Source organism: Dipodomys merriami, unplaced genomic scaffold, assembly GCF_024711535.1.
Source record: "Dipodomys merriami isolate MVZ:Mamm:240054 unplaced genomic scaffold, mDipMer1.0.p SCAF_11, whole genome shotgun sequence".
Lineage (NCBI taxonomy): Eukaryota > Metazoa > Chordata > Mammalia > Rodentia > Heteromyidae > Dipodomys > Dipodomys merriami.
Genome location: NW_027202382.1, coordinates 26,440,358 through 26,465,009, shown reverse-complemented (window position 1 = coordinate 26,465,009; position 24,652 = coordinate 26,440,358). Strand labels below are relative to the sequence as shown.

General features: G+C 44.8%; 1 protein-coding gene across 4 annotated transcripts in view; it reads left to right on the top strand.

Annotated features, from left to right (window-relative positions):
- The window catches only part of Ptpn3 (protein tyrosine phosphatase non-receptor type 3), a 146,822-nt gene that overhangs the window by 62,330 nt on the left and 59,840 nt on the right, over positions 1 to 24,652 (top strand). For 2 of the 4 annotated variants that reach the window (XM_070011337.1, XM_070011346.1), the window contains exons 2-6: positions 7,963 to 8,117; positions 13,499 to 13,606; positions 13,683 to 13,725; positions 16,277 to 16,355; positions 21,510 to 21,554. In XM_070011337.1, the coding sequence (XP_069867438.1) occupies positions 7,963 to 8,117; positions 13,499 to 13,606; positions 13,683 to 13,725; positions 16,277 to 16,355; positions 21,510 to 21,554 (430 nt within the window). Of the gene's footprint in view, positions 1 to 7,962; positions 8,118 to 13,498; positions 13,607 to 13,682; positions 13,726 to 16,276; positions 16,356 to 16,890; positions 16,910 to 21,509; positions 21,555 to 24,652 lie in introns of those variants that run through there. The other 2 variants (XM_070011355.1, XM_070011362.1) reach the window with 2 other exon arrangements.

Sequence of the window (24,652 nt, the reverse complement as noted above, 5' to 3'; positions counted from 1 at the left end):
AATAATGTTCTCCCACTTAAACCACAGCTCCACATCTGGCTTTTTGGTGGTTAATTGGAGATAAGAAAATTACACTTTTTAAGACATGTAACCAGAAAATGGGAGATCTCTAATATGTCTCAATGGACCCAAAAACCTTTTACTGAAGTCAGAGTAAAAATATCATTTAAAAATTAATTTTTTTGGTGCAGCAAGGTGGAATACACTTCCACTCAGTTACTAAAGAGGCACAGGCAGTAGGATCTTGAGTTGGGAGGTGGCTGTCTTAAAAACAAAACAAAAATAAAAGGTCTGGAGGCATGACTTATGTGGCGGAGTGCTTTCCTAGCATGTATGATTAAACATAGTTTAATCCTCAGTAACACAAAAAACATTGAGTTTCTGATGCATAAACTTAGGATAATTATGAATTTGTTGGCTTTAGCATTAAATTAGCAATATATTTTCATATTCTTAATAGGTATTTTTAATTTGGGAAGTATTCCATAGTGATTTTTTTACTTTGAAATTAACTTTATTTATTTTTTTTTGGGGGGGGGTCCAGTCATGAGGCCTGAACTGTGGGCCTGGGCGCTGTCCCTCAGCTCTTCAGCTCAAGGCTAGCACTCTACCAGTTGAGCCACAGCGCCACTTCCGGCTTTTTTATTTTTGCTTATGTGGTGCTGAGAATCGAACCCAAGGCCTCATGCATGCAAGGCAAGCGCTCTACCACTGAGCCACCTTCCTAGCCCCTGAAAGTTAACTTTAAAAGTAAGTATATTTATCTTTGTGAAGAAATTAAGAAAGCCAAAAAAGGGAGGGAAGACAGCAGAATGTAGCATTGATCTATTTACAAAAGGTGTGGAGGGTTTTTTTTGTTTATTTGTTTTGTTTTTTTTGTCAGCCGCAGGGATCGATAGCATCTGCCTGGAGTTTTGAGAATAAAGATAAGGGCTCTGTACCACGTGGTCAGTAACTTTGTTATAATTTAATTTAGTTAGTGAAATAGTGGATTTGGAAGTGTTTTCCTAGATGTGTATGTGTTTCACAAATAAAAAGTAAAAGCAGTGATTTATAATTAGTAGGGCTGAATTTCACTAACAACAGTTGCCAAGCCTAATTAAATCACAAAGGTTAAGCCTGGCAAGGGGGGAGGCTGAGACCTGAAGGTATCAGTTAGAAGCCAGCCTGAGCACCTGGAGACTCTTATCTCTAATTAACCATCAACAAGCCACAAGTGGAACTGTGGCTCAAGTGGTAGAGTGTTAGCCTTGAACACTAAAGCTCAGGGACAGAGCCCAGGCTCTGAGTTCAAGCACCAGAGCCAGCTCAAGAAGAAACAAACAAAAATCACCAAGGGTATTTTGTGTACCAGTACTGTGGGTGGTGGTTTTGTAACTTGGGCATCTTAAATGGTCAAGAATTGGTATCTGAGTGGTGGCCTCATTACATAATAGCAACAACCCATAGAACCCTTTTTCACTTCCTTCTCTATTTTCACTGCAATGCTAATCCCATCACTGACATATAGACTGGAAAATCTGTTATTCCATCAGCACTGATTTAGGAAGCATAGATTCCATACTGAGTGATGGGGCAGCTGCTCAGCCATGGAGATGCTTTGTGGCTCTGGGAAGTAACAGTAATATAGATAGGCCAGAACATTGACTGGGAAGGCACTGACTCAGCCAAGATCCCAGCTATACGCATAAGCACAGGTGGTCAAAACCAGGTGAAACTGAAGATTGTCTAGTTGAGAGTGATCCTGTGTGGCATCATTGCATGTGTAGGTTGCTTGTTCAGGGGCATCTTCTACATGATGGTAAAATAAGGCACCAGCCTAATGTGCTTGTGTATGGAAAGAAGAAATAGAAGACCATGGGAACAATGTGAAAATTTTTAATGCGGACTGTATATAATTAGACAAGTGTTTTATCAATGTTTAATTCCTTCTGTGCAACAGTTGTACTGTGGTTCTGAAATGGCTTTATTCATGGGAGACACATGCTAAAATATCTAGAGGCAAGGGGGTATTAAATGCAAAACAAATGGTTCAGAGAAAACCATGGGCTCTATGTGTGTGTGTGTGTGTGTGTGTGTGTGTGTGTGTGTGTGTGTGTGTGTGTGTGTGTGTGTGTGTATACAGTGTATACAGGTGAGAGGAAGACAGAGAAAAATATGTGGCAAATATGAACGGACCAAGGGTATTATATAAGACTTTGATTTTTCTTCCAACTTTTCTATAAATTACATATATATGAACATATAAGCATATATCTACACAGTATATATATTAATGTATGTTTGTTTTCGAGTGCAGTATTAATGAACCAAAACCCCAATATATGGTGCCTAAGAAACTACATTTTATAACTCCTCCGATGAGTTCCATGCAAATGAGTTTTATTGAAGTGATTGGTTTAAAATCCCATTTTGACCACTTTTTAAACAGTAACTTAATCATTAGACACACATTCTTACAGACTGAGTTCATCTTTCTCAGTGCTTAATAAATGATAAATCAGGCAGCAGAAATGGGAGCCAACCTTAGTCAGGTGCAGACAGTGGTTAGAGACCATGGCTCATGTTTTCCATAAAGTAGTGAATGAATGGCGCATGTGGTTATTAGGGACCTGCTAGTTCTTCCCCCAGGCCCCAAGTTGGTCAAAAACTTGTTTACAGTGAAAAGGATGAGAGACACAGAGAGAGAATCCTGGTTCTGTTTTAGCAGGCAAATCATAAAGCATTTATTTTCAATACATTAAATATTGATGTTTGATGGAAATTGCAACTGATTTGGTGAGTCACTGGCTTACGTAGCTAATGGCACACGTTCTTCTCTGTGTTAGACCAGTCCCTCTCCAGAACAGTCATCTTGGGACAGAGAGAGAAAGGAGAAGGAGAAGGAGAGAGACACAGGGCAAGCTCGTGCATTCTTGAGTTTACTAGGGAAGAAGAGTTAAGGAAATGAAATTTGGCTACAGAATTAAAGAGCTCTTGTAATACAGAGAGTTTCCTGAATCAATATGGTGAACTGCAAGTGATGGATGATAGGATCAGCAGAGCTTGTTTCCCTTGGAAGTCACAGGGTTGAAGGTGAATTGGTACCACTAGGTGGCAGCATTGTCCAGGGTCAAATGAGTGCTATGGGACTCGGGTGAATTGCTGTAACAGCTACTCATGGTTCATTTATACAGGTTACTCACAAGTCAGGTGTGTATAAATTGAGACTGCTTCTGTATCCTTTTTTTAAAATTATTGAAATTTGCATTCCTGGGCTGGGAAGGTGGCTCAGTGGTAGAGTGCTTGCCTTGCATGCATGAGGCCCTGGGTTCAATTCCTCAGCACCACACAAGCAGAAAAAGCTGGAAGTAGCACTATGGCTCAAGTGGTAGAGCCCTAACCTTGAGCTGAAGAGCTGAGGGACAGCACTCAGGCCCCACGACCGACAAAAAAAAAAAAGAAAGAAAAAAAGAAAAAGAAATTTGCATTCCTGAGTTAGAGGTCTAAGTTCTTTTGTTTTTAAAAGCAAAGGATAGAATAATTAATATTTTGTTTTAAAAGAATCCAAAAGGAGCTGGATTGGCTTTCTCACTGGGTACTCTGTTCTCTCTGCCTTCTTTCTGCCTGTGGTTTGTGACTGAAAGAACAAAGTTCTGCAGATAGCAAAAGATCTTTCAGCAATGAAGTAACAGCTTAACTTCTCATTTAGCCCTGCTCCAGGGCAGCTACAGAGGGACAGGCACAGAGGGACTGTAGTGGCATGAAGATAGCATGTGCCATTTGCCTAGCATATGGCAGTTTATGCCAACTGGCTCCTCCTTCTAGTTCCGTTGAGTTTAGAGCAACTCAGAGAATATCACATTTGCAGTCATGACTGTTATTCATTAACTGTAGCAAGCCAGCTTTATTTAAATGAATGAACCTTAAGAAACAAAATATTTACCTTTAGGGTAATTGACACCAGGATAGCAGTAAAAAAGATCTAGAATCTGTAGTCAGCACCTAATGGTATCTGTAGCTTAGCCATTGGTAAATGCTTTTGATTGAGCACCTACTGTGTGTGCCTTGCACTGTGCTAAGCATAGTGTCTGTGTCTGTGTCTCCTGATAGTCACTGTACTGCCTGTTGGATGCACAGGGAGATGTGGCCTCTTTTTGTCGTAGTTTTCTATAGATAATCTTTGATTAAAAACAGTGTTCACCATAGGACCTCCACTACTAGTGTTCAGACTGTTCTAAAAGCTCAAGCTATTGAATCTTAAGCCTTGTACAGAGGCTGGGCTTCCATGTTGTAAATGGCACCAGCCAAGGCTGTGATCATCTGTGGTCACTGAGGCCAGTGTGTTCCTGTCTGGGTTGTAGCTTTGTTTAGAATTAAGAGGCTTATAAAGGAAGCCATAGAAACCCCGAGTTCCCTGATTGCTGTGGTACAGGAAACAAGGCTACTAGCCAACTTCCATTGTCCTGACCAGATTGTTTGAGATATGCCTTTTAAGACAGTTTGTTTGAGATATGACTTTAAGAAAATTAGGAAGCACTTGACGTGGTAGTCCAAAGCAGGCATACTCTTATCAAGGTTTGCTTTAGGAACAATTGTAGGAAGGACACTTCCACACCTCTCCTAAGATACCTTCTTATGACCTTGCCCTTCGGGTCAGAGCCCTTTATGTGATAATCAGAGGTGACTTACTGATCTCACTGGGTTGCTGCAGCTGAACTGGGAAGGAGGAATCATTAGCCATGGTTAAGTTCATCAGGGCCATACTTCCCACACTGGTATGGTTGAAGGGCTGCTCAGGTGAGGAGCTGTGCCCGTGATTGGTGCACACCAGCCCACGTGGGTTTTGTGTGCAGCTTCTGTTTGAAAGCTCTGTTGGTTTTCTTAGCCCGGTGAAGGCGTGACGATCTCTGTGTCATCTGCCTGGTTCTTTCTCAGGTGCCCATAGTGCATAACTGTGATTTCCCAGGAGGCTTTGTTCCAGGTTAGAACATCCTGACAGTCTGAGAGTCCTTGTAACGCACTCTGCCACGCTTTAACTTCCACCCTTCCTTAGATGACCCCCACAGGAAATGTCACCCTGTACCCAGCCCAGGATGCTGAGTGACCCCATCGCATGGGACCAGCATAGGCAACATTTTTTTTGGGGGGGGGGTCCAGTCGTGGGGCCTGAACTCTGGGCCTGGGCGCTGCCCCTCAGCTCTTCAGCTCAAGGCTAGCACTCTACCACCTGAGCCACAGCGCCACTTCCGGCTTTTTTCTTTTTGCTTATGTGGTGCTGAGGAATCCAATCCAGGGCCTCAGGCATGCAAGGCAAGCGCTCTACCACTGAGCCACCTTCCCAGCCGCAACATTTTTGAAAGATGTTCCCCAGGTGACTGCAAGTGCCCATCCCATTCAGACTGTGCTAGTAATGATTCTATTGTATCTTTTTAAAAAAATTAGAAGACACCTGAGATTCTTAGACAAGAGCTAAGCAGCAAAATTGACATTTCCAATTTCGTGTGGGTTAAGGCATTCTGGAATACATTTGTTGTCTTGATAACTTTTTGTATTACTCAGAAAATGCATCCTTGGCTCTGATGACATTTTTATTGAAAAGGGCAAGGAGGAGGTGGTGGGGTGGGTGGAATTTTATATGTGAGTGTGTATGTATGTGTGTGTGATTGTGTGTATGTGTGATTGTGTGTGTGTATATGTGTGTTTGCTTGCACTGCCAGTCTTGGGAGGGTATTTTTTTTTATTTCTTTAAAAATTATTTGAGATTTCCTATACCTGTACATGGAAAGATTGGGGGTTTCTTAGAACTCCTTAGATAAGAGACCGGGTGCCCAGGCTGTCTTTATGATTGTACCTTGTACACAGCTTTCATCTTCACTTGGTCTGTAATATTTTCTGTTCATATTCTTTTATCCCCTTTCATTGTCTGGTGGGTCATTGTTGCTTCCCCCCTCCCCGAAAGCAGGTATTCCTTTAGAATTGTCTTCCACGTGAAGTCTGGGTAAGGAAAGCCAATTTTTAAACAATGGCATAGTGAGGAATATCTGTGTTCGCAGATTTATCCTGATGCTCAGGCCATCATGGTCCTCATCCCTCCACAGCTGAGTCACTATCTCCTGCTGCTGAGCCCAGGCCTGTCTCTGCGGAGGCCCTGCCCTGCCATTGAGGACTGCCTTTCCAGCTATGGGCATCTCACAACTCACAGGCTTGGGCATCACCTGGGAGATAGAGATGAGAAGCAGCTCAGGCCCCTCCCAGCCCTGCTGGCACCAGAGTCCCATGTTTATCATCAGCAGGTGCTCTGTGTGCACAGGGCAGCATGGGAAGTTCTGGTCCATGGGGCGTGTCCACTCACTCTCACGCCCATCCCAGCCTTCCCCCGTGCCTGTCCGGTGTTCTGCTGCTGTTCTAGACTGTAAATCTAAACACCTCTCACCAGGTCCTGCCTCCCAATGGCACCACCCAGGATAACAAAAGGAGCAGTCTCTGTGGATCCTCCATCACCCAATGCAAAGCAGAGCAGATTTACATACAGAGAAATGGACCGATTATGAGTGCAGTGCTTCATGAATTTTTCTCCAAGTGACTACAAAGTGTCATTAGCACCCACACAGGAGAACAGAAGTATCTTGAGATTGGGAGGATAATAGCCTCATGGCAGCCTGGGAAGAAATTCATGATCTCATCCAACTGGTAGCTAGTCTTAGTGGTGCATACTTGTCATACCAGCTATGAGAAGCATAGATAGGAAGTGGTCCAGGTAGTTTATGCAAAAAGCCAGACTCTGTGCAAGAAAGAAAAAAAAAGATTAGAGGCATGGCTGAAGTGGTAAAGTGACTGAATAGCAAGTGTGAGGCCTCAGTTCAAACCCCACTACTGCCTTTAAAAAGCCCTTGGAAGTTTCCATGACTCTTCCTAAATTGCCATACTCAAAAGACAACGGCTTGGGTGTTCTCTATCAGGGTTGATTAGTTTTGTCTATTCCTAACTTTATGTGAGTGGAGTCATGAGATAGGTAATCTATTGTGTCTGGCTTCTTTTGCTCAGAGTAACATTCCAGAAATTCATGTTGCATATAGCTATAGTTCATGTCTTCCTTTGCTGTAGAGAAAGGTGCACATGATTATGCTGTAATTTATCTACTCTGTGGCTGATGGTATTTAGTGCCTTTTCTAGGTTGGATGTATTATGAATAGTTTTGTATCTATCTTTTGTGATGAAATGTACTTTTTTCTTTTGGGAACATGCCTAGAGATGAGATTCTTGTCCCAGAATCTGTGTATGTACAGACGGACATTCTCTTCAGCAGAGCAGGGAGTGAGATGCTACACGCCCTCCATGGTTGCCAGTCTTCAGTTATAGCACTTCTGGTGGGCAGGAGGGACTTGTCCTCGTGGCTTTACCTGGCATTTCTTTGACAGGTGATCTGGTCAGGTACCTATTCGTACCATTTTCTACTGGGTTGGCTGAATTCTCGTTGAATTGTGAGAGCACTTCATTTAGTCTTTGTAGGTCTGCATATTACAAATAACCTAAGAGCTGCTCCTTTTGCTCTTTTAAATGTCTTTTAATAAGTAGAAGTCCTAAATTCTAATATGATCCAATTTATCAATAAGCCTTTTCATATTTTAAGTTGTGTTTCTGCCATGTTTAGTTTTGTAAAACCAGAGGGGTAGACCTAATGCAATATAAACTTAATTAAAAAAAATTAGAGTCTGAGAAACTAGAAGACATGAGAAAATGTAGACCAGGGAGACAATAAGAGACATAAGCATGCCCTGTAATGCTGTGGGTGTATTATTACTGAGCAATGCATTTTGCTTGGAGCTTCTTAGAAGACAGACCGGAAATGGAAGCATGGATTGTCTTTCAGCACTAGGAGGGTATCAGACCCCACAGGTGTGAAGGGCTTGGCCAGGCCACAGGGCACAGTCCCAGGTGATTTGAATCTAAAAGCACTAACAGGCATGTTTTCTGTTGCAGGTTACTCAACGATAGTTATGACCTCCCGGTTACGTGCGTTGGGTGGAAGAATTAATAACATACGTGCCTCCGAATTACCCAAAGAGAAAACCCGATCCGAAGTCATCTGCAGCATTCGCTTTTTAGATGGCTTGGTGCAGACCTTTAAGGTTAATGTAAGTTCTCCGTGTGTATTCCGACATGGGTTTCACTTGCAAGGTGAAATTTTAAAACTTTTTTTTTTTTTTAAAGGAAAGCATGAGATTTCAGGTCTTGAATGTCAAAACTAGACTTGAAATAGTCCTAAAACCTTGCGTACATCTCTCCATCCCTTAGGGATGTGAACTGGGTGGTTCTGGGGAGTGCGGGCAGAGTTGCTGCTTCTAAGAGCTCCCTCCCCATCGCTTCTGGAGGTCGAGTGCTCCTCAGATTCTGCGCCCTTTGTGCAAGCTTCACCAAGAACCTATGTCATGTGATATCTTAACAACAGTTACTGTAATTGGCTTGCCATTAACCGTTCACTGTGAAGGCAGGAAGGCTGTCCTGACACAGGGCTGGGCATGCACCCCAAGCTTGTTAAAGCATCACAACTCTCCCCCCCCCCCCCCCCCGTCTTCCTCTCTACCCATAAGGTTACCTTCAGCTGACCCCAGGGCACAAAGGAGCTTGATACAGGCATCATCAGAATACGTGAAACCTAAACCTGGTTTGCTGTTTTCTTCTCCCAAATCAGAGGTTGGGCATTGCCCAGTGCTGGGGCTCTGAGCACCCCACAGCAGTGACAGGATGTGGTTTCCGAGTGAAGAGTGGAGATGATCTCTGTCTATTCCCACCTCTACCCTGCAGCCCCTAGGCCCTCAGCTGCTCCCAGCCTTGAACCCAGGCCCCATGCTGGGCAAGGGCTGCTCTGCCCCTGAGCCTCATGCTAGCACAGAGCTAAACACTCAATCTTCATTAAGTAAGATGGAAATAGTCTGTAGTTCACAGTTTCCATTTTGAGATTTGTGTGTGTGTGTGTGTGTGTGTGTGTATGTGTGTGTATGCGCGTGCACACACACATGCGTGTGTGCTGGTACTGGGGCTTGAACTCAGGGCCTCAAGCTTTTTTACTCTGAACTAATGCTCTACGACTCAAGACACATCTCCAATTTTGGGCTTTATGCTGGTTAATTGGAGAGAAGTCTCTCAGATTTGTCTGTTGGGGATGAATTCCAACGGAAATTCCCAGATCTCAGCCTCTCCAGTAGTCAAGATTATAGGTGTGAGCCAACAGCCCCATGTCCTAGTGAACAGCATTTCTTACAGTACATCAGAATGTCTAGGATTTGAATTAAGAGTAGGAACCTGTCCAGCCTGTTTGTTTGTTTTGGTTGTTGTTGTTGTGCTGGTCCTTGGGCCAGGTCACTGTCCCAATGTGCTCAAGCTAGCTCTCTACCCTTGACCCACAGCTCTCCTTCTGGCTTTTTGGTGGTTCACTGGAGATACAAGTCTCAGGGACTGTCCTGCCTAGTCTGGTTTCAAACCACAGTCCTCAGATCTCAACTCCTAAGTAGCTAGGATTACAGACTAGGTCTTTTGAAACAACCGCTGGAGGGGAGGCCTGAGTATCTGAGTTGTAAGTGTCCCACTTCCCACCCATGGTCTTGTGCTCACTGTAATGTGGAGAGCTACTGATTTCAAGTGCTTTTGGCAGGGTCATCATCACAGGACTTACTTTCAGTTTCCTTCTTAAGTGCAGCTTCTGTGGAATTTTGTGATTAATCGATTCCTGTGAGGACCACAAATGCCACCTCCAGGTGCTGTAAACTGACTGCTTAGCTGTCCATGAACAAATCTGGGATTGTATTGGAGCTGCTCTTCAGCAATGCACCTTTGTCTGGACAAGAAGCTGCACGTTTGCTAGTATATATCTACTCAGCAAATGTTGGCTGAACACCCACTGTGGACCAGGCTTTGTTCCATAGTAGTAAACAAAACAAAATACAAAAATGTGGCTCTTTTGAAACTTGCCTATCAGTGGGTGGAGATGGATGGGACTTTTAGACATGACCAAGGCTGTCCTATCACTGAAAAGATGATGGAGAAACTACGTGGCTGTCTGGAGGAAACACATTCCAGAGAAAAAGCAAAGGCCTTCAATGCAAAGATCCTGAGGCAGAAATCTTTATCATGCAGTTACAGAATGTAAAGAAGCCTGGACTGAAGGAGCCAGGAGCTAGCTGGGAAGCGGGAGATGAGGTCAGAGAGATATAACAAGTGTAGATGGGAGAGATCATGTAGAACCTCCTAGATGGTTCTGTAGACGGTTCTGGGTCAGAAACCAGATGGGAGCTGACCTGGCCAGTGTCCCTGTGTGCAGTAACCAGGGAGGAAAAGGGCTGAGATAATTGTAGTCCCAGAGCGAGCTGCTGATGCTGGGGCCGGGCTAGGAGGAACCCAAGTCTGCAAACACTCTGAAGGTAGAGCCAGTAGCTTTGCTGTCACTGGGGACTGGGGATATGGAAGCACCAGAGGTCTCGAGGGACTCTCAAGCCTTGTGGCCTGAGCATCCCTGGCCAGACAGAGTTGCAGCAAATGGAGATGAGAAGCCGTGGGAGGGGCAGGCTTCGGGGTGGAAATGGCGGTTGCACTGTGGACATGTGCAGTGTAAGAAATGGAGTTAGATGCACAAGTTAGGAGACCAGAGTAAGACCAGGCTGGGGATACTGTGTGGCTATTCCCAAGAAGACAGGGAGGGCGGGGAGGGGCTTGGCCTGGCTGAGGTCACGTGAGGAGTGAGCTGAAGGAAAGTAGGCAGGCACAGGGCATGCTGATCGAAGGGTTACAGGAGGCACTAAGGAGGCCAAAGGGGACCAGCCAGGCAGAGGAAGCTGAGCAGGAATGTCGGAGAAAAGCGTTGCCAAAAAGAGGAGCTGTTGCCCTCAGCGAGGCTCATATGAAGAAGCCTCAGGACAGAACCTGGTCAGCACTGGTGTCCAGAAATCTTTTATTATTCAGGCACAGGTGGCTAATGTCTGTAATCCTAGCTACTGAGGGGGCTGAGATTTGAGGGTCGTGGTTCAAAGCCAGCCCAGACAGAAAAGTCTCCAGTTAACTAGCACCCAGAGCTGGAAATGGGGGTGTGACTTGTGGTAGAGTGCCAGCCTTGAGCCACAAAGCCAAGTAAGAGTATGAGGCTCTGAGTTCAAGCCCCAATACTGGCACAAAAAAAAAGAAAAGAAAAAATCTGCTGCCATTGGAAGCTTGTAGCATGCAGCCTCCTCCACAGTGGACTTGTTCCAGCCTGGCTGCTGAGAGTTTCCTCACTGAGTATTTTTCTCCCTGTAGGGGATAGCTCCCAGTCTCTTCCAGGCTCTAGCCTGGACTGCCTGTGACCAGGACTGGGTTTCTGCAGGGAGGTAGCTTTGGATGCCTTGTCATTCCGTCCCCAGCCTGGGAGCAAGTCAGGCTCTAACAGCAAGATGGGGTAGTAAAGGTGACCTCTTAGGAGGTGGAGGCAAGCCTTCCTTATGATAAATATCTCTTTAATGGCATTCCTTGTGAGGATCGGGTGAATTCTACAGAATTGCTTCTCAAATATTTGAATTCTGTACTGTATGCCGCGTAGTGGGAAGTCAGTGTTCTGGGATTAAACAGGAGCAGATGAAGTCAGGTGGTCCGGATGTCTATCAGCCGGTAGTTTTAAGTTTGCAAGGTATGGAACCTCTCTGTGCCTCTGTCTGCTCACTGGCAAGGAGGATGCTGATAAGTACTTGGCAAAGGTGTCTCAACAAATGGAGATTATAGCCAGGTATAGTGACTCCCATCTATAATCCTAGCTTAGGCCAAAGAGGGAAAAAGTTTATAATTCCCCCTCCCCCATAACTGTTATTCCAGCTGTGCAGGAAGCATAAATAGGAGAATGGCATTTCATGCTGGCCAGATGCCTGGGCATGAACGCAAGACCGTAGTTGAAAAATAAGTTTGCGGGGTTGGGAAGGTGGCTCAGTGGCTCAGTGGTAGAGTGCTTGCCTTGCATGCCTGAGGCCCTGGGTTCGATTCCTCAGCACCACATAAGCAAAAAGAAAAAAGCCGGAAGTGGCGCTGTGGCTCAAGTGGTAGAGTGCTAGCTTGAGCTGAAGAGCTGAGGGACAGCGCCCAGGCCCAGAGTTCAGGAGCCACAACCGGACCCCCCCCCCAAAAAAAAAGAAATGTTTGCAGTTCTTTGCTGCATTAAGAGAGTCCCTTGTAATTTCGGAGAGAGAATGTCTCATGACATCCCGAGTTGTCAGTCCACCCCTGTCAGTCTTTATATACAACATTTAAGATTCTCTTATAATGATGGTGCCCTGGGTAGAGGGAGGGCCAGACGCAGGGGCCCCTTGGGCTGGAAAGGGAGCAGCTTCAGCAAATAGGCATATGGTATGTTCTCACACTGCAAACCAAATCCTAGGAAGGCTGCCCCAAAGCAGTGGCTGTGGAAGAGCCAGAGCGACTTAATCCTCCCCCTCTCCCCTCACTGGTCACCGTGACCCACTTCCAAGTACATTACCTGCTCTCTGGAACTCACAGAATGATCTACCTTTGCCTGTTCTGTACCCTGTCTATTTCTGACTCACATTGTTCTAAGTGAAATGTGTTGCTTCAAAGGATTCCTGGGAAGTATGCAAGTGAAAATAGAATTTCCTGTTCCCCGACAGCGCCGGCTGGTTTTGTCTCCTCACATCTTTGCCTTTGTTGCACCTGGCCATCCACTTCTGATGCCCACGCAGCTTGAAGGGAGGGTGGCACTCAGCTGTTGCAGGGGTTGAGCTTCTGCTTGGCCCCAGCTCAGGCTAATCATCTTGGTGTCCACCATGGCTATATCAGCACTGGACGCTCAATGTCATAGTCACCATACCCAGGGCAGGCCAGCCAGGAAAAGGGGTGCTTCTGGTGGCTCTGTCCTGATGCCGTGCCATGCCACGCCACAGCTGCCCCATAAATACTGGCACGGGGCACCCAGCCCCACTCTGGAGTGACCGCGTGTCCACACTGGTTTTCTCACTTCAGGTGATGAGGAGCAGTGAGGCAGATAATCCCACAGGGTGACATGGGCCAAATCACTCCCGAGGGTATGTCAACTGGCGTTTAAGTATTTTTAGCTGTTAGTGGAGAGTTTTCTTTCTCTGCCCACACTTCTGGGCTTCCCTGGTTGTAGGAGCTGCAGCTGAGTCCTGAGGAGCCAACAGAAAGTGACTTGGGATTAGCGTTGCCGGAGGGTAATCCGTAGACGCCTTTACTGTGATCCCAATGTGTGAGTTTTCTGATTTGGGCAGACCAGAGAACCTCGGCTAAGGGGAAGGAAGCAATCAGAGTGCATTAACCAGACTCAGATGGTCTCGAGGCTCACTTACACAGCTTGTCTTAGTGCTCTTTCCCTTATATATCATGCAACCACGTAACGGGCCACATGTTTATAAAATCTCTGAAATTTTGACTTCCTTTTGCCTGCGGAAAAGATGCTGTCACCTCTAATTCTTGATCTGCCTTAATATTTCTCCCACTTGATTTTTCTTTCTTTCTTTTTTTGGTCTAGAAACAAGATACTGGCCAGTCACTTCTGGACCTGGCATACACCCACCTGGGCGTGACTGAAAAGGAGTATTTTGGTTTGCAGCATGGTGATGACCCGGTAGACTCCCCTGTAAGTTCCAAGCATGTAAAATGTACTGACCTCCTGCCAGGGCTGGTTTCATAGCTTATGTTTTCTTGCCCAACAGAGATGGCTTGAGTCAAACAAACCCATCAGGAAGCAGTTGAAAGGTTGGTGTGATCTTTTTGTTTCAGTTGATCATTAGCCTGTGGCACCCATATCTCTCCTCATACCAGGGAGCCTGTGACACAATCTGCTGCCTGAATTCTAGGAGACTCAGGACACAAAGAGAGCCAACTTCTCAGTGAGCACACATCCAAATCTGTCCTCAAAGGTTCTTACCAGCTCGCTGTGAGATAGAGAGGAGCAGGGAGTAGGCAGCTCACAGTGAGAGGCCCCACATCTTTCATCTTACAAGGAAGGAAGGAGATAGATTTTTTTTTTCTGCCTTGCATGAGTCAGGGTGGGAAAGAGAGACAGAGACAGAGACAGTTCTCATACTTTCCGTCGGCACAGCTGCAGTCAGTGGAGACGGAGCCATGGGGAGATGATGTCACAAACGCGAAAGACGTCAGGCAGCCATCTGGCCACATTTCACCGCACCCCTGCGCTTCTCATTGCATCTCATCCTGCATTTCCACCATGCATTGCACTCTCATGCTTAGACACCCAGTGCCCCAAATAGTGTTCAGGGCCTTCTCCATGTCTTTCCCTCAGTCTCATCCCTCTGTCCTCACACCAACACCTGCCATTCTTCAAGGCTGCTTAGAACACATCTCCTTTTACACCAAACACCATCAGTTGCTCTGTCTTCCCTTTCATGTATCCCCATCTGCTTCCCGGCTTCTTGCCCTCATCACACCTTTGGTTGCCTCTCCTAGCTGCAAGTTCCTTGAGTTAAGACCCTTGCTGTCTTCTCTGCCCAGCACACGGGGGGCATGGCCAGTGACTGGGAAAGCATTAATGGACAGGTGGATACACACACACACACACACACGTGCACACACACACACACGCACATGTGCACACACACACACACACACACACACACACACACACACACACACAGTGTTCCAGCCCCCAGGTGAGAAGCAGACAAAAGTGGCCATGGCTACCCTCACCTGGAGTCAGGTCCTTGAAGCTCTTTAGCTCCCACAGCAAGACCTTGGCATTCAGAAGTGCCCAGGGGGACCACAGACCAAAGAGCCCCTTTCCCAATCCATGCCTGTCCCCGTGGTCATACTCGGGGCGTGATTGGGTGTTGTCCTTCATTCTGCCACTGACTCATTCTTTCAGCGCATGTGTCCCAGCTCTGGGGGTTGGGGGGGGGGGAGGTGGCAGGCAAGGCACCCTGCTAAGCTCTGGAAATCCAGTCCAAGTTGGATCTGGACCTTGCTTGCAAGGAGCTCACAGCCAAGTGTGGAAGTAGACAGGAGAGTTCTGGGATAGTCCTGTGCCTATGGTAAGGTAGTCTGGGTGCAAGGAGGAGGATGAGAAAGCGCAAGAGTCCATGCCTGACACACAAAAGTAACTAGAGGAAAGAGCATCCAAAGCAATAGGACTGTCAGGTGGGTGGAGAGCCTGCACACACAGAATTATGGCGCCACCCACTGGTACCCAAGGACATGTACAAATTCACTTCAGCTCCCACCACCATTAGAGATTCTTGGAGCACCAGCCAGAGGTGGTAGAAGGTACTAAGAAGAGGCTGGGGTGGAACCTGGGGTGAACCAGAGCAGAAGAGGCAGTAAGCAGTAGGATCAGAGAAGGGAGCAACCTGGAGAAAGACTTGCATTTTAGAGAGGGAGAAAATGCTAACTACTAAGCATGGAGATAGGACCAGAAAGAAGGTAACACTGATAGGAAGATCTTGGGACCCTGGTGGCACAGTCTGATCTTTCATTGCCATGTTTGTTCGGAGAAATGGATGAATTGTATCCACACAAGGGAACTGACTGTTGATGCTGATGCATGAAGCCATATTCGAGTTTGTTTGTTGTGTAATACTCATTAGCATAGTAATAATTTTGACATGCCCTGCAATGAAAGCATAAAATGTTTTCTGCTGTAAATGTGATTTTGCAATGTGGTGTAACAGAATCTCAAGCCCCAGGGCTGTAATTCCGGTTTCATCGTTAGCTGCGTGACCTAAGGCTAGTTGCTTCCATTTCTAAGCCCATGTTGGCTTTTCTGAGACAGAGCTATTGCCAGCAGCCTAGCCTCCTGATAGTCATGGTGGCATTTAAAGTCTAGAATGTGCATGAGAATCTTTGAAAAGTATGCCACTGTATAAATGTGAGCTCTTCTTTGTAAATGATGTGTACCATGCTGATTTAAGGATTTCAAAAGTGGATAATGGAGTGCATTGCTCTAAGTTAAATCTGGAACAGGCGATGGACGATACAGCTGTCTATTCCCATGTGTTGTAAATACTCTTTCTAGTGTTCAATATTTATTAGATAAGTGAATGACAAATGAATTTTTTATTGTGTTTCCCATATGAAATCAAATGCTTCAAAACACTAACACTTTTATCTCCTGTAGACTCCAAGATTTCTGAAAGTTAACTTATGCACTCCTTAACTGAAATCAGCCCTTTTATAATGGAAAAAGTTAATGATTGACTGCAAAGTGCATCACTTATGGGAGAATAGCAACTTGCATACATTGGCTTCTTTTTTTTTAAGGGAAAATTTAATTTGTTTTTGAAAAATGTTGTAGGAGGTTTCCCCTGTACTCTGCATTTTCGAGTAAGATTTTTTATACCTGATCCCAACACACTGCAGCAAGAACAAACCAGGTAAAAAACCATTTTCTTAAAGCTTCCTCTTTAGTGTATAAAAGTGAGTCACTACAAATGTACTCTTCATTTTATAACTGTGGCCAGATAACTTAATTTGGATATAACTGAACCAATAGTCATCATCCATGTAAGAACTGGGGGTATGTACTGAAATGTTAGTGCCAAATTTGTTTTCAGTCTTGGGCCTACTTCACAAACCTGCCGAATTGGTAAATTCTAGCATGCTGGTAGCCTCCTCCTCCTCCTCTTTTCCCTTCTCCTCTCTCTCCTTTCATATCCTCCGCCTCTCTTTCCTGATGAGCAGTCAGTGCAAAGCGTGAAAAGTCCTTATTCACCAATGCAGGCTGAGTTTCGAGGACAAAATAGTAGAGCAGTCACCCCCTAGTCTCCTAGCACCCTGTCACTGAAGGGCTGGAAGGGAGACCCTGGAGGATGACAAGACATGACATCTTTGTAATCAGAACTTTCCATCAGATTCCCCGCTGCAGGAGCTAGGAAGGAGAACAGACCAGACTCAGCTTGTCTTCGTGGTGACTCAGCAGGTGCAGAAAGTATGTGAACCAGATGAGAGGAGGGCTGGGGTAGAAGCTGTTTACCCCGCAGGCCTTGGAGTCTGCTGCCTCGGGTTGGTCCCAGCCAATGGGGTTTCTGGGAGGGGAACTGAACAGAGTGTTTGGCAACTGAGGAACCCAAGCACCAGAAAGCTATTGCTGTTGAAACGCAGACTGTGTCAACCACTTTCCCTTCCCAGTTGTTGTGTTTTATCTGTCCATTTGTTGTTCTTAGGGAGGGAAACTATTTCCCCTGGAAGAAAAAGTAGAGGGTCAGAGTGTTGATTCCTATTCTATGATCATTAGACCTTAACCAAGGGAGTGGAGTAAACTCTGACCTGGAGTGTCTGCTCCTGCTTCCTTTTTTTTTTTTCCCCTTCTTTTTTGTCCATCTCACAATTACATTTTAATTTTTCATATGTTTACAAGCTAAACATTCTAGGTTACTCTATTCCTCTTGTTACTTCCTTTATGTATCTCTCCCTTCCACAATAGCACACCTTGGAGATTTGACTGTATTGACCTTTATGTTAAATTTTAAGCCAGTGAAAGGAAAGCCTGGTGTTACTCACACAAATGCATGCTCCTTTGTGGTTTTTCCCTGCTTAGCCCTTTATCTTGATGAACTGAGGACAGTAGAAAGACATTCAATTCAGCAGGTCATTTCTTAAGCTAATGGACACAGTTGGTGCATCATCTGTCAAAATGTGACTGACCCTACCAGGGTTTCCCCAGACCAATACAAAATAACAAGATTCCATTTGAGGGATATATCACAAAGATATGAAGAGCTGAGCACAGTGGTACATGCCTATAGTTCCAGTCTCAGGAAGCTAAGGCAGGAAGATCATTTGAGGTCAGGAGTTTATGCTCAACATGTGACCAGGAGAGACCAGGCCTGGCAATGTAGTGAAATCCCGTCTCAAACAAATAAAAATAAACTCATATGAAGAATGATGTATATGTGTACATATATGTGTATATGCTACATTATATGCATTATATATTGTGTTATGTACAAATATGTACATGTGATTCTAATTTGTAAGTTTTCCTTTTAATTAATTGTGTGTGTGTGTGTATGTGTGTGCATGTGTTCTGGGGATTGAACTTGGAGCTTTACATTCTTGGTATTTTTGCTTAAGGGTAGTGCTCTACCACTGGAACCACAGCTCCACTTCTGGCTTTTTGCTAGTTAATTGGAGATAAGAGTCTAACAGATTTATCTACCAAGCTGGTTTCCATCCACAGTCCTCAGATCTCAGCCTCTTGAGTAGGTAGGATCACCGGCGTAAGCCACTGGTACTCAGTTCTGTTTCCTTTTTTAAAATGCTCATGTGCCCCTCTAAGCTGATGTGGCTGCCAGCTGATAGGTTCCAGCCTCAAGTGTGAATTACACTACCTAAACTCATCTCTATCCCCTTGTCTTCTCCCTGTGATACCAAAGCCCAGGTTGGTGGCATACAATGATCATATTAGTGACAGAGCTGGAGGGAGTGGTTTCCAGTGACAGATTAGCCCAGGAGTCCCTCTCCAGTCACCTTTTTAGTCATCAGCTCTCCATTCTGTTCCCCCTGGGAAAGAAGCTGGTGACAGACACCCCGCAGGAGCTGCTGACAAAGTCTCCCTTGCTGATCTTTCCTGTCATGGAGAGATACCTGGACATCTGAGGGAATGGAAGCTGGAGAGAAGATGCAGGAGGGGGAATGAAACAATCTTCAGATCTCCAAACAGTAGGAAAAGGGAATTAGACTTACTGGGTCATTGAATCGTGGCCAGTAGGCAGGGCTCTGGAGAGGCAGATTTTAGCTCAAGATGAATAATAGACTAATATTTGCTCTTACCCTGGATAAAATTGGGTTAATCTGTGTCTCTCTTTAAATCAGTGGTTCAGATTTGAAGCGCTGATGGTCAGCCAGGACTGCCAGATCTTTTTTTTCTGTGTGAGACCAGGATTGCACCATTAATTCATGTGGTTTTTTTTTTTCCTTTCTTTTTTTAAGATACATGAAGAGTTTTACCTATATCCTAGCACCCTGTGTTTTAGCTTTGCAGCCCATCCAAAAGTTCCTAAAAGTCAAGGAAGTGAATATATAGTGTTTTTTAAAATTATTATTATTTCTTTTTAAGTATCTAGGCAGGAAAATCTTATTGCATTTTTCTGAAGTTGAGGCCCTGGATGCAGTACATCTAAGAGGGTCTTTACATTTCTGAATTTTAGTTTGCCCAAGTTTCTCTTATAAATAATTTCTTTATTCTAATTGTTAAATAAATGTCTTTTTACTGTGTGCCCCCACAACTGCTGTTCCTGATAAATTTAGTCATTCTAAACAGAATCTCACTCCCTGGCAATCTCTAATTAAACCTTAGGCTCCTTCAAGATACCTACATAGTCTCCTAAGTTTGTGTTGCACTCCATGGTTTAAGTTTCTTCAAATGTGTGATTTCATGGGGTTGACACAGGAACTTTACTCAGCAGATGACAAGATGGTCATCTCCATGTTGTTCTTGTATATATCCCTAGGAAAATGTCCTGATTAACTGAGATCTTCAGTGAAAGCTCACATTTATTTGTTTTCTTTCTTTCTCTTTTCTTTCTGTCTCTTTCCTTCCTTCCTTCCTTCCTTCCTTCCTTCCTTCCTTCCTTCCTTCCTTCCTTCCTTCCTTCCCTCTTTTTCTTTCTCTTTTCCTCCTTCCTTCCTTTATCAGTCAAAGGCCTGGGCACTGTCTCTTGAGCTTTTGTGCTCAAGGATAGCACTCTACCATTTCTGGTTTCTGGTGGTTCATTGGAGATAGGAATCTCACAGACTTTAATTATGTAGTTAGCTTTGGACTGCAGATCTCATCCTCCTGAGTAGCTAGGATTACAGTCATAAGCCACCAGCACCCAGCTAAAGCCCAGATTTATGAGTGGGTCATCTGTACCCTCTTACCCCTCTCCTCTTCCTCTGGGTAGCATTGTGAGAAGAGAGAACACTTAATTCTTGTTGAATGTCAACTTGCATAAACATAGAAACAAACTAGAAAGAACAGTTACATTCTCCTGGGTGGAAAAGAGATTCTGGTGCTGCCCAGGCATGAACTAGCACACGTGCAATACCACCTCAGCACTGATGTTCAACACATGGCAGGGCTTTGATAATTATATCAAAGTAACACTGAACTAGGACACAGCCCAAGCTTTTTAGTCATTTACATTTATAATGAGTTTGTAGCATACAGATTTTTTTCCTTATGAGAGTCCAGGTTAAAAAGTCAGGAATGGCTAATCCCATACAACCAATCTGCAGGCCAGTTTTCTCATGGGGGAGGGGAGAGAAGTATAGAGATAGAGACAGAGTCAGAAAGAGGTAGATGCTGGCAGAGTCATTGAGTGGCTGAAATGAAGGGAAATTTTCAAAGTTGTAGAAACATAGCCCCAAACTGTACATAGTGTGTGAAGTGGTTGTTTTTTTTATATCATTTAACTTATTATAAAGGTGATATACAGAAGGGGTATGATGATGTAAGTTAGGTAGAGAGTAAGAGTACATTTCTTCTTGGACAATGTCACCCCTTCCCTTGCTCTCCCTGTTTTTCCCTCCCATCTGTGTGAAGTTTTCATGTCTCAAAAAAGCCAGCTCCTTGACCTCTGTCAACCTGAAGGAATATGACACTGATTTGTTTAAATTACCAAAGTGATCTCTTTGCTATCCCTGAGAGCTTCTGCCTTGCCCGTGTTAGATTTCAAGAGGTATCCATCCCTCTTGTCATCTTGGCTAGACCATGGAATGTCTATCCCATTTGAATCTGGGTTTTAAAAAAGAGTAGGAGCCATGAGCCAAGCGTCACATGTATGCCGAGTCCCTAAATATAAATGTCTCCAGGCGCTTCCTGGCCCGCTGCAGGGCTGTTGATGGGCTCCTTCCTCCTGGCCCCCCCACCCCCATCTGTCCTGGGACAAAGGTGTAGACTCTCTGGCTGAGGGGCTGGTGAAATCTTGGCCCTAAGCCAGGTGTGGGGTTGGGAAAGCTGCGCGTTGGTGGCTCACAGCAGGTGCGGAATACAGCTTGGGGAGGGGGGGCCTGGCACCTTTTGCTTCACTGATGCTTCTGCTTCTGCTCCAACACCCACAGTTCCTGGGCCACAGGAAAAAACCCAGCTGGGTGTTTGCACCTCAGCCAAAGAGGTGTCTTCATAGAAGCCCCTCCCAGCATCATGGTACAGAGAGAGTGTGGGTGTGTGCCTGCTGGCTTAGTATTTGGGACAGTAGTCTGGCAGTATGTAGGGGCTGCTTTTCAGAAGGCCTGTGGGTCCCTATGCCTGACTAGCAAGGCCGAGGTCTGGGGTACCCCTGGCAGCTGTACCAGCCCATTGGCAGGCAGTTTACACCCCGTCCCTGCTCAGTTCTTCTGAGGATGGGGCAGCTTTGCAATATGCAGAATAACACCTGATACCTGATAGCACTTAAATAGATAAGATGGTATTTGTGTGTGTGTGTATGTGAGTGTGTGTATATGTATGCGTGTATTAAATGTGCAGATATTTGTCCTTGACTCATCAAAAAAAATTTTGCTTATTTCAGTTTGAATGTGAATTAATGAAAATAATTGTTTCATAGGCATTTGTATTTCTTACAACTGAAGATGGACATTTGTGAAGGAAGGTAATAAGAATTTTGCATTTTTCTTTTCTTGTTAGGCTGGCCAGATATTCCTGGTTTTAATCTAATGAGGGTACCATTCTGGCAACAATATTTAAATGATAACAAAGTCTGGGGGCTGCAAATTGTATAATTGTATCCCATATGCCCTTCACTGCAAACATCTGTTTCCCACTCAGACTTAGTGTAGAGGCTATGGTTTGCTAAACTTAATTGCTAGTATTTCAGTTTTATTACAGAAGATACAGTTATCTTTCTGGTAAAGACCCGAGACTTTTTAAAGGGACTGAGAGATCTTTAACTCAAAACATGTGCTACTCAGAAAGGCAGGGCAGGCTTGGGTTAGATCCACTTCCAACCACGCCCTTTGGCACTGGGAATGATTCCCATGCAATCTCAGACCCAAGCCTGAGGTAGCATCCTTCAGCAATTAGAATGTACCTGAGAGCTGCCTGAGAGGAAAATGGAATTCCCCACCTATGGTCCCAGAGCTGCCTGCTCCAATTCCTTAAGTGTTTTCTTAATTTGCAGGGGGGAAAAATGGTGATTGGTCAATTGATAGAAAGTCCCACCTATGATGTTTTTCTCACCCCATTTTTGCTCCTGAGAGTTTAGTTCTGTTGAGGAGGGTCAGCGACCATGGCTTTCTGTACCATAAAGGAACTGGCAGCCTGCTTGGGGAAATGAGGCAGAAGCCCGTGAAGCAATTAGAACCACTACAGGCCGAGACCACAATTGGCCTAGGATTTCAGGAACTCTCCTGCTGGTGGCTTAGGAAAGAAAAGTTTTTGTGGAGTGCTGGGATGAGCCAGAATTGAGGTTGGTGGGGGAATGAAGAGTTAGATTTCCCTGGGCAGTGAGAAACCTGCCCCTTGCCCAGCTGGCAGCCACATGTTAAGGACTTGGTGAGAACAGAGAGGGCTTTTCTTGTTAATCACTGGCAACATCTCCCACAAACCAGACAGGAAAGAAAGTTGAGGACTTTTGAAAGCAGGGAAGGATGTGGTCAAAGCCACATCTACAATGATCGCGTCAGTGTGTCCAGGGAAAACTAAAAAGGCCAGGTCTTCGTTGTAAGTGGAAGGGAATGGACAGACTGGGGGAAGCCAGTACAGGACTTCAGGCCAGGGGGGCATGGCAGGGGTGATTATGTGTAGGAGCCAGTGGAGACAAGGGCATCCTTGAAGAAAGTCTTGCCAGACCTGTTGCCGGTTTAGTGGTTTCAGAGTTAGAGAATCCTTGCAATTCAGCTCATTCTGACCTCAGGGATACAAACCTTCTCTGCTGGGTCAATCTTCCTCCATCCCTCTGGAGATGGGGAGCTCCCTTTTCCCCTTTCAGATGACTCGGATGAAATGGCTCATCCCCTTCGTAGGTCCAGATACAGTCCACAGCTTTGGAGACTGGTTTGTTCTGTCTCTTTCTACTATACACGTACTCTTGTTTTCCTGCAAATATTTTGCAAACACCACTGTGAACTGTGCTGGTTACTAAACCCAGGGCCTGCCTCCTTAGCTTCCATTGTATTCCTCCAAATACTGGAGATTGTCTTCATTTTTATCTTCAAGTAAAATACCTCTTGGTATTTCTGTGTGACTCTGTAGGAACCTGTTGAGACTATCACATCCTGGCTTAGATCTCTAGTGTTGTTTGTCAGGGCTGCAGCTGGCCTTCACCAGCTATTCTATAAGGAGACAGCCTCTTCTATCAAACAATCTCAGGCCATTTATGACTGAGGATGTTTTGTTGCAGTTTGCATTGCTCCCAGATGTTAAATCCCCTGACTTGGAACCATCAATAGTAGCCATTACTCCAAGTGACATCTCATTCCTGTGGAAATGAGGGATGTAGGTCAAGATGGAGACACTAGAACCCCAAGAGAAATAAATCTGTCTAGGGACATGTGGAGAGTTGAGAGTAGAACACAGGCCTTCACTACTGTATAGTATGTGTTTCGGATACTATTTTTTGGCCATGTTTTTTTCCTCTGACTTTATAGAATTGTTCCTTCTATCTTGAGTAAGTCTTCTTAGTCACTTTGTGAAGTGCTCCCCAAATCTCATTTATCTGCCCTTTCTCTACCAAGAACACTGGCTAGATAGAAGACCATCTTGGTAGCTGAAACTTATCCAGTATCTTGCCTGCTCTCCCCTAGGTACTGTGGGCCTCCAGGTGAATAGAAAGATAGTGAGCATCCTGAGATGCATCATATTGTTGAAGAGACAGCAGTCCCACAAGGAATATAGGTACTTCAGGATTTCTCAGTGAAGGGATGTCACCTATACGTGGAGCTTCAGGACCACCAGAAAATAGCACACTGGTCAGAAAGGGAAACCAATGTATGGGGGGCCAGGGTGGAAAATCAGGTTAGACATAGATGTGGTGATTTATTATCCTGAGAACTTGATGGGCTACCATGAAAATTTCATGTTTTCTCCATTACCAAAGAGGTTACTGGGAAAGTGCTTTTGAAATCTTGGTGTCTCCTCCAGTATCATGAGCAGGAGGGCTTCTTTTATCAGACCCCTCCCCCATCACCATTTCCTAGCCATTTCCCACCCTGTCCCAGGTCTGCTGGCTGGCAGAAATGGGTACTGAGAGGAGTGTAGGAGGGAAAGAGTGTAAGTCCCCCCCCAAGTTTGAGCATTTCTAGAAGCTAATGGAAGACCCAGAGGCAGACAGTGTTAAATCTTGTGAAAGAAACACTTGTGACTAGTCATAAAAAGTAACTACTTTCAATTAGTTAATCTAACTAAAGAATTTGAAGCATTAAAATTCAAAGTACTTTTTCCCTTTTAAGAGGATGTTATTGTTTATAAAGGAGGTAATCAAGAACCATAGTTCCTAGAACATAAGAATTTAGTCACAGAGCCCTACAAAAGGTCTCATGTCTTTACTAGAAAGATTTGAAGGCTGTCCATTGATTTAAAATAAGATTTTCTCCCTTATCTTCTTAAGCCTACCCTTTCTTAAATGGCTACATGCTTGTCAATGTTTAGACTGTTTGCCTCATAGTATTTGTGATGTATATGATTTTGCACATGAAAAAGTTATTTTAAACAATACTTAGTGTGTGACATTTATAATTAGAAATTGATTTG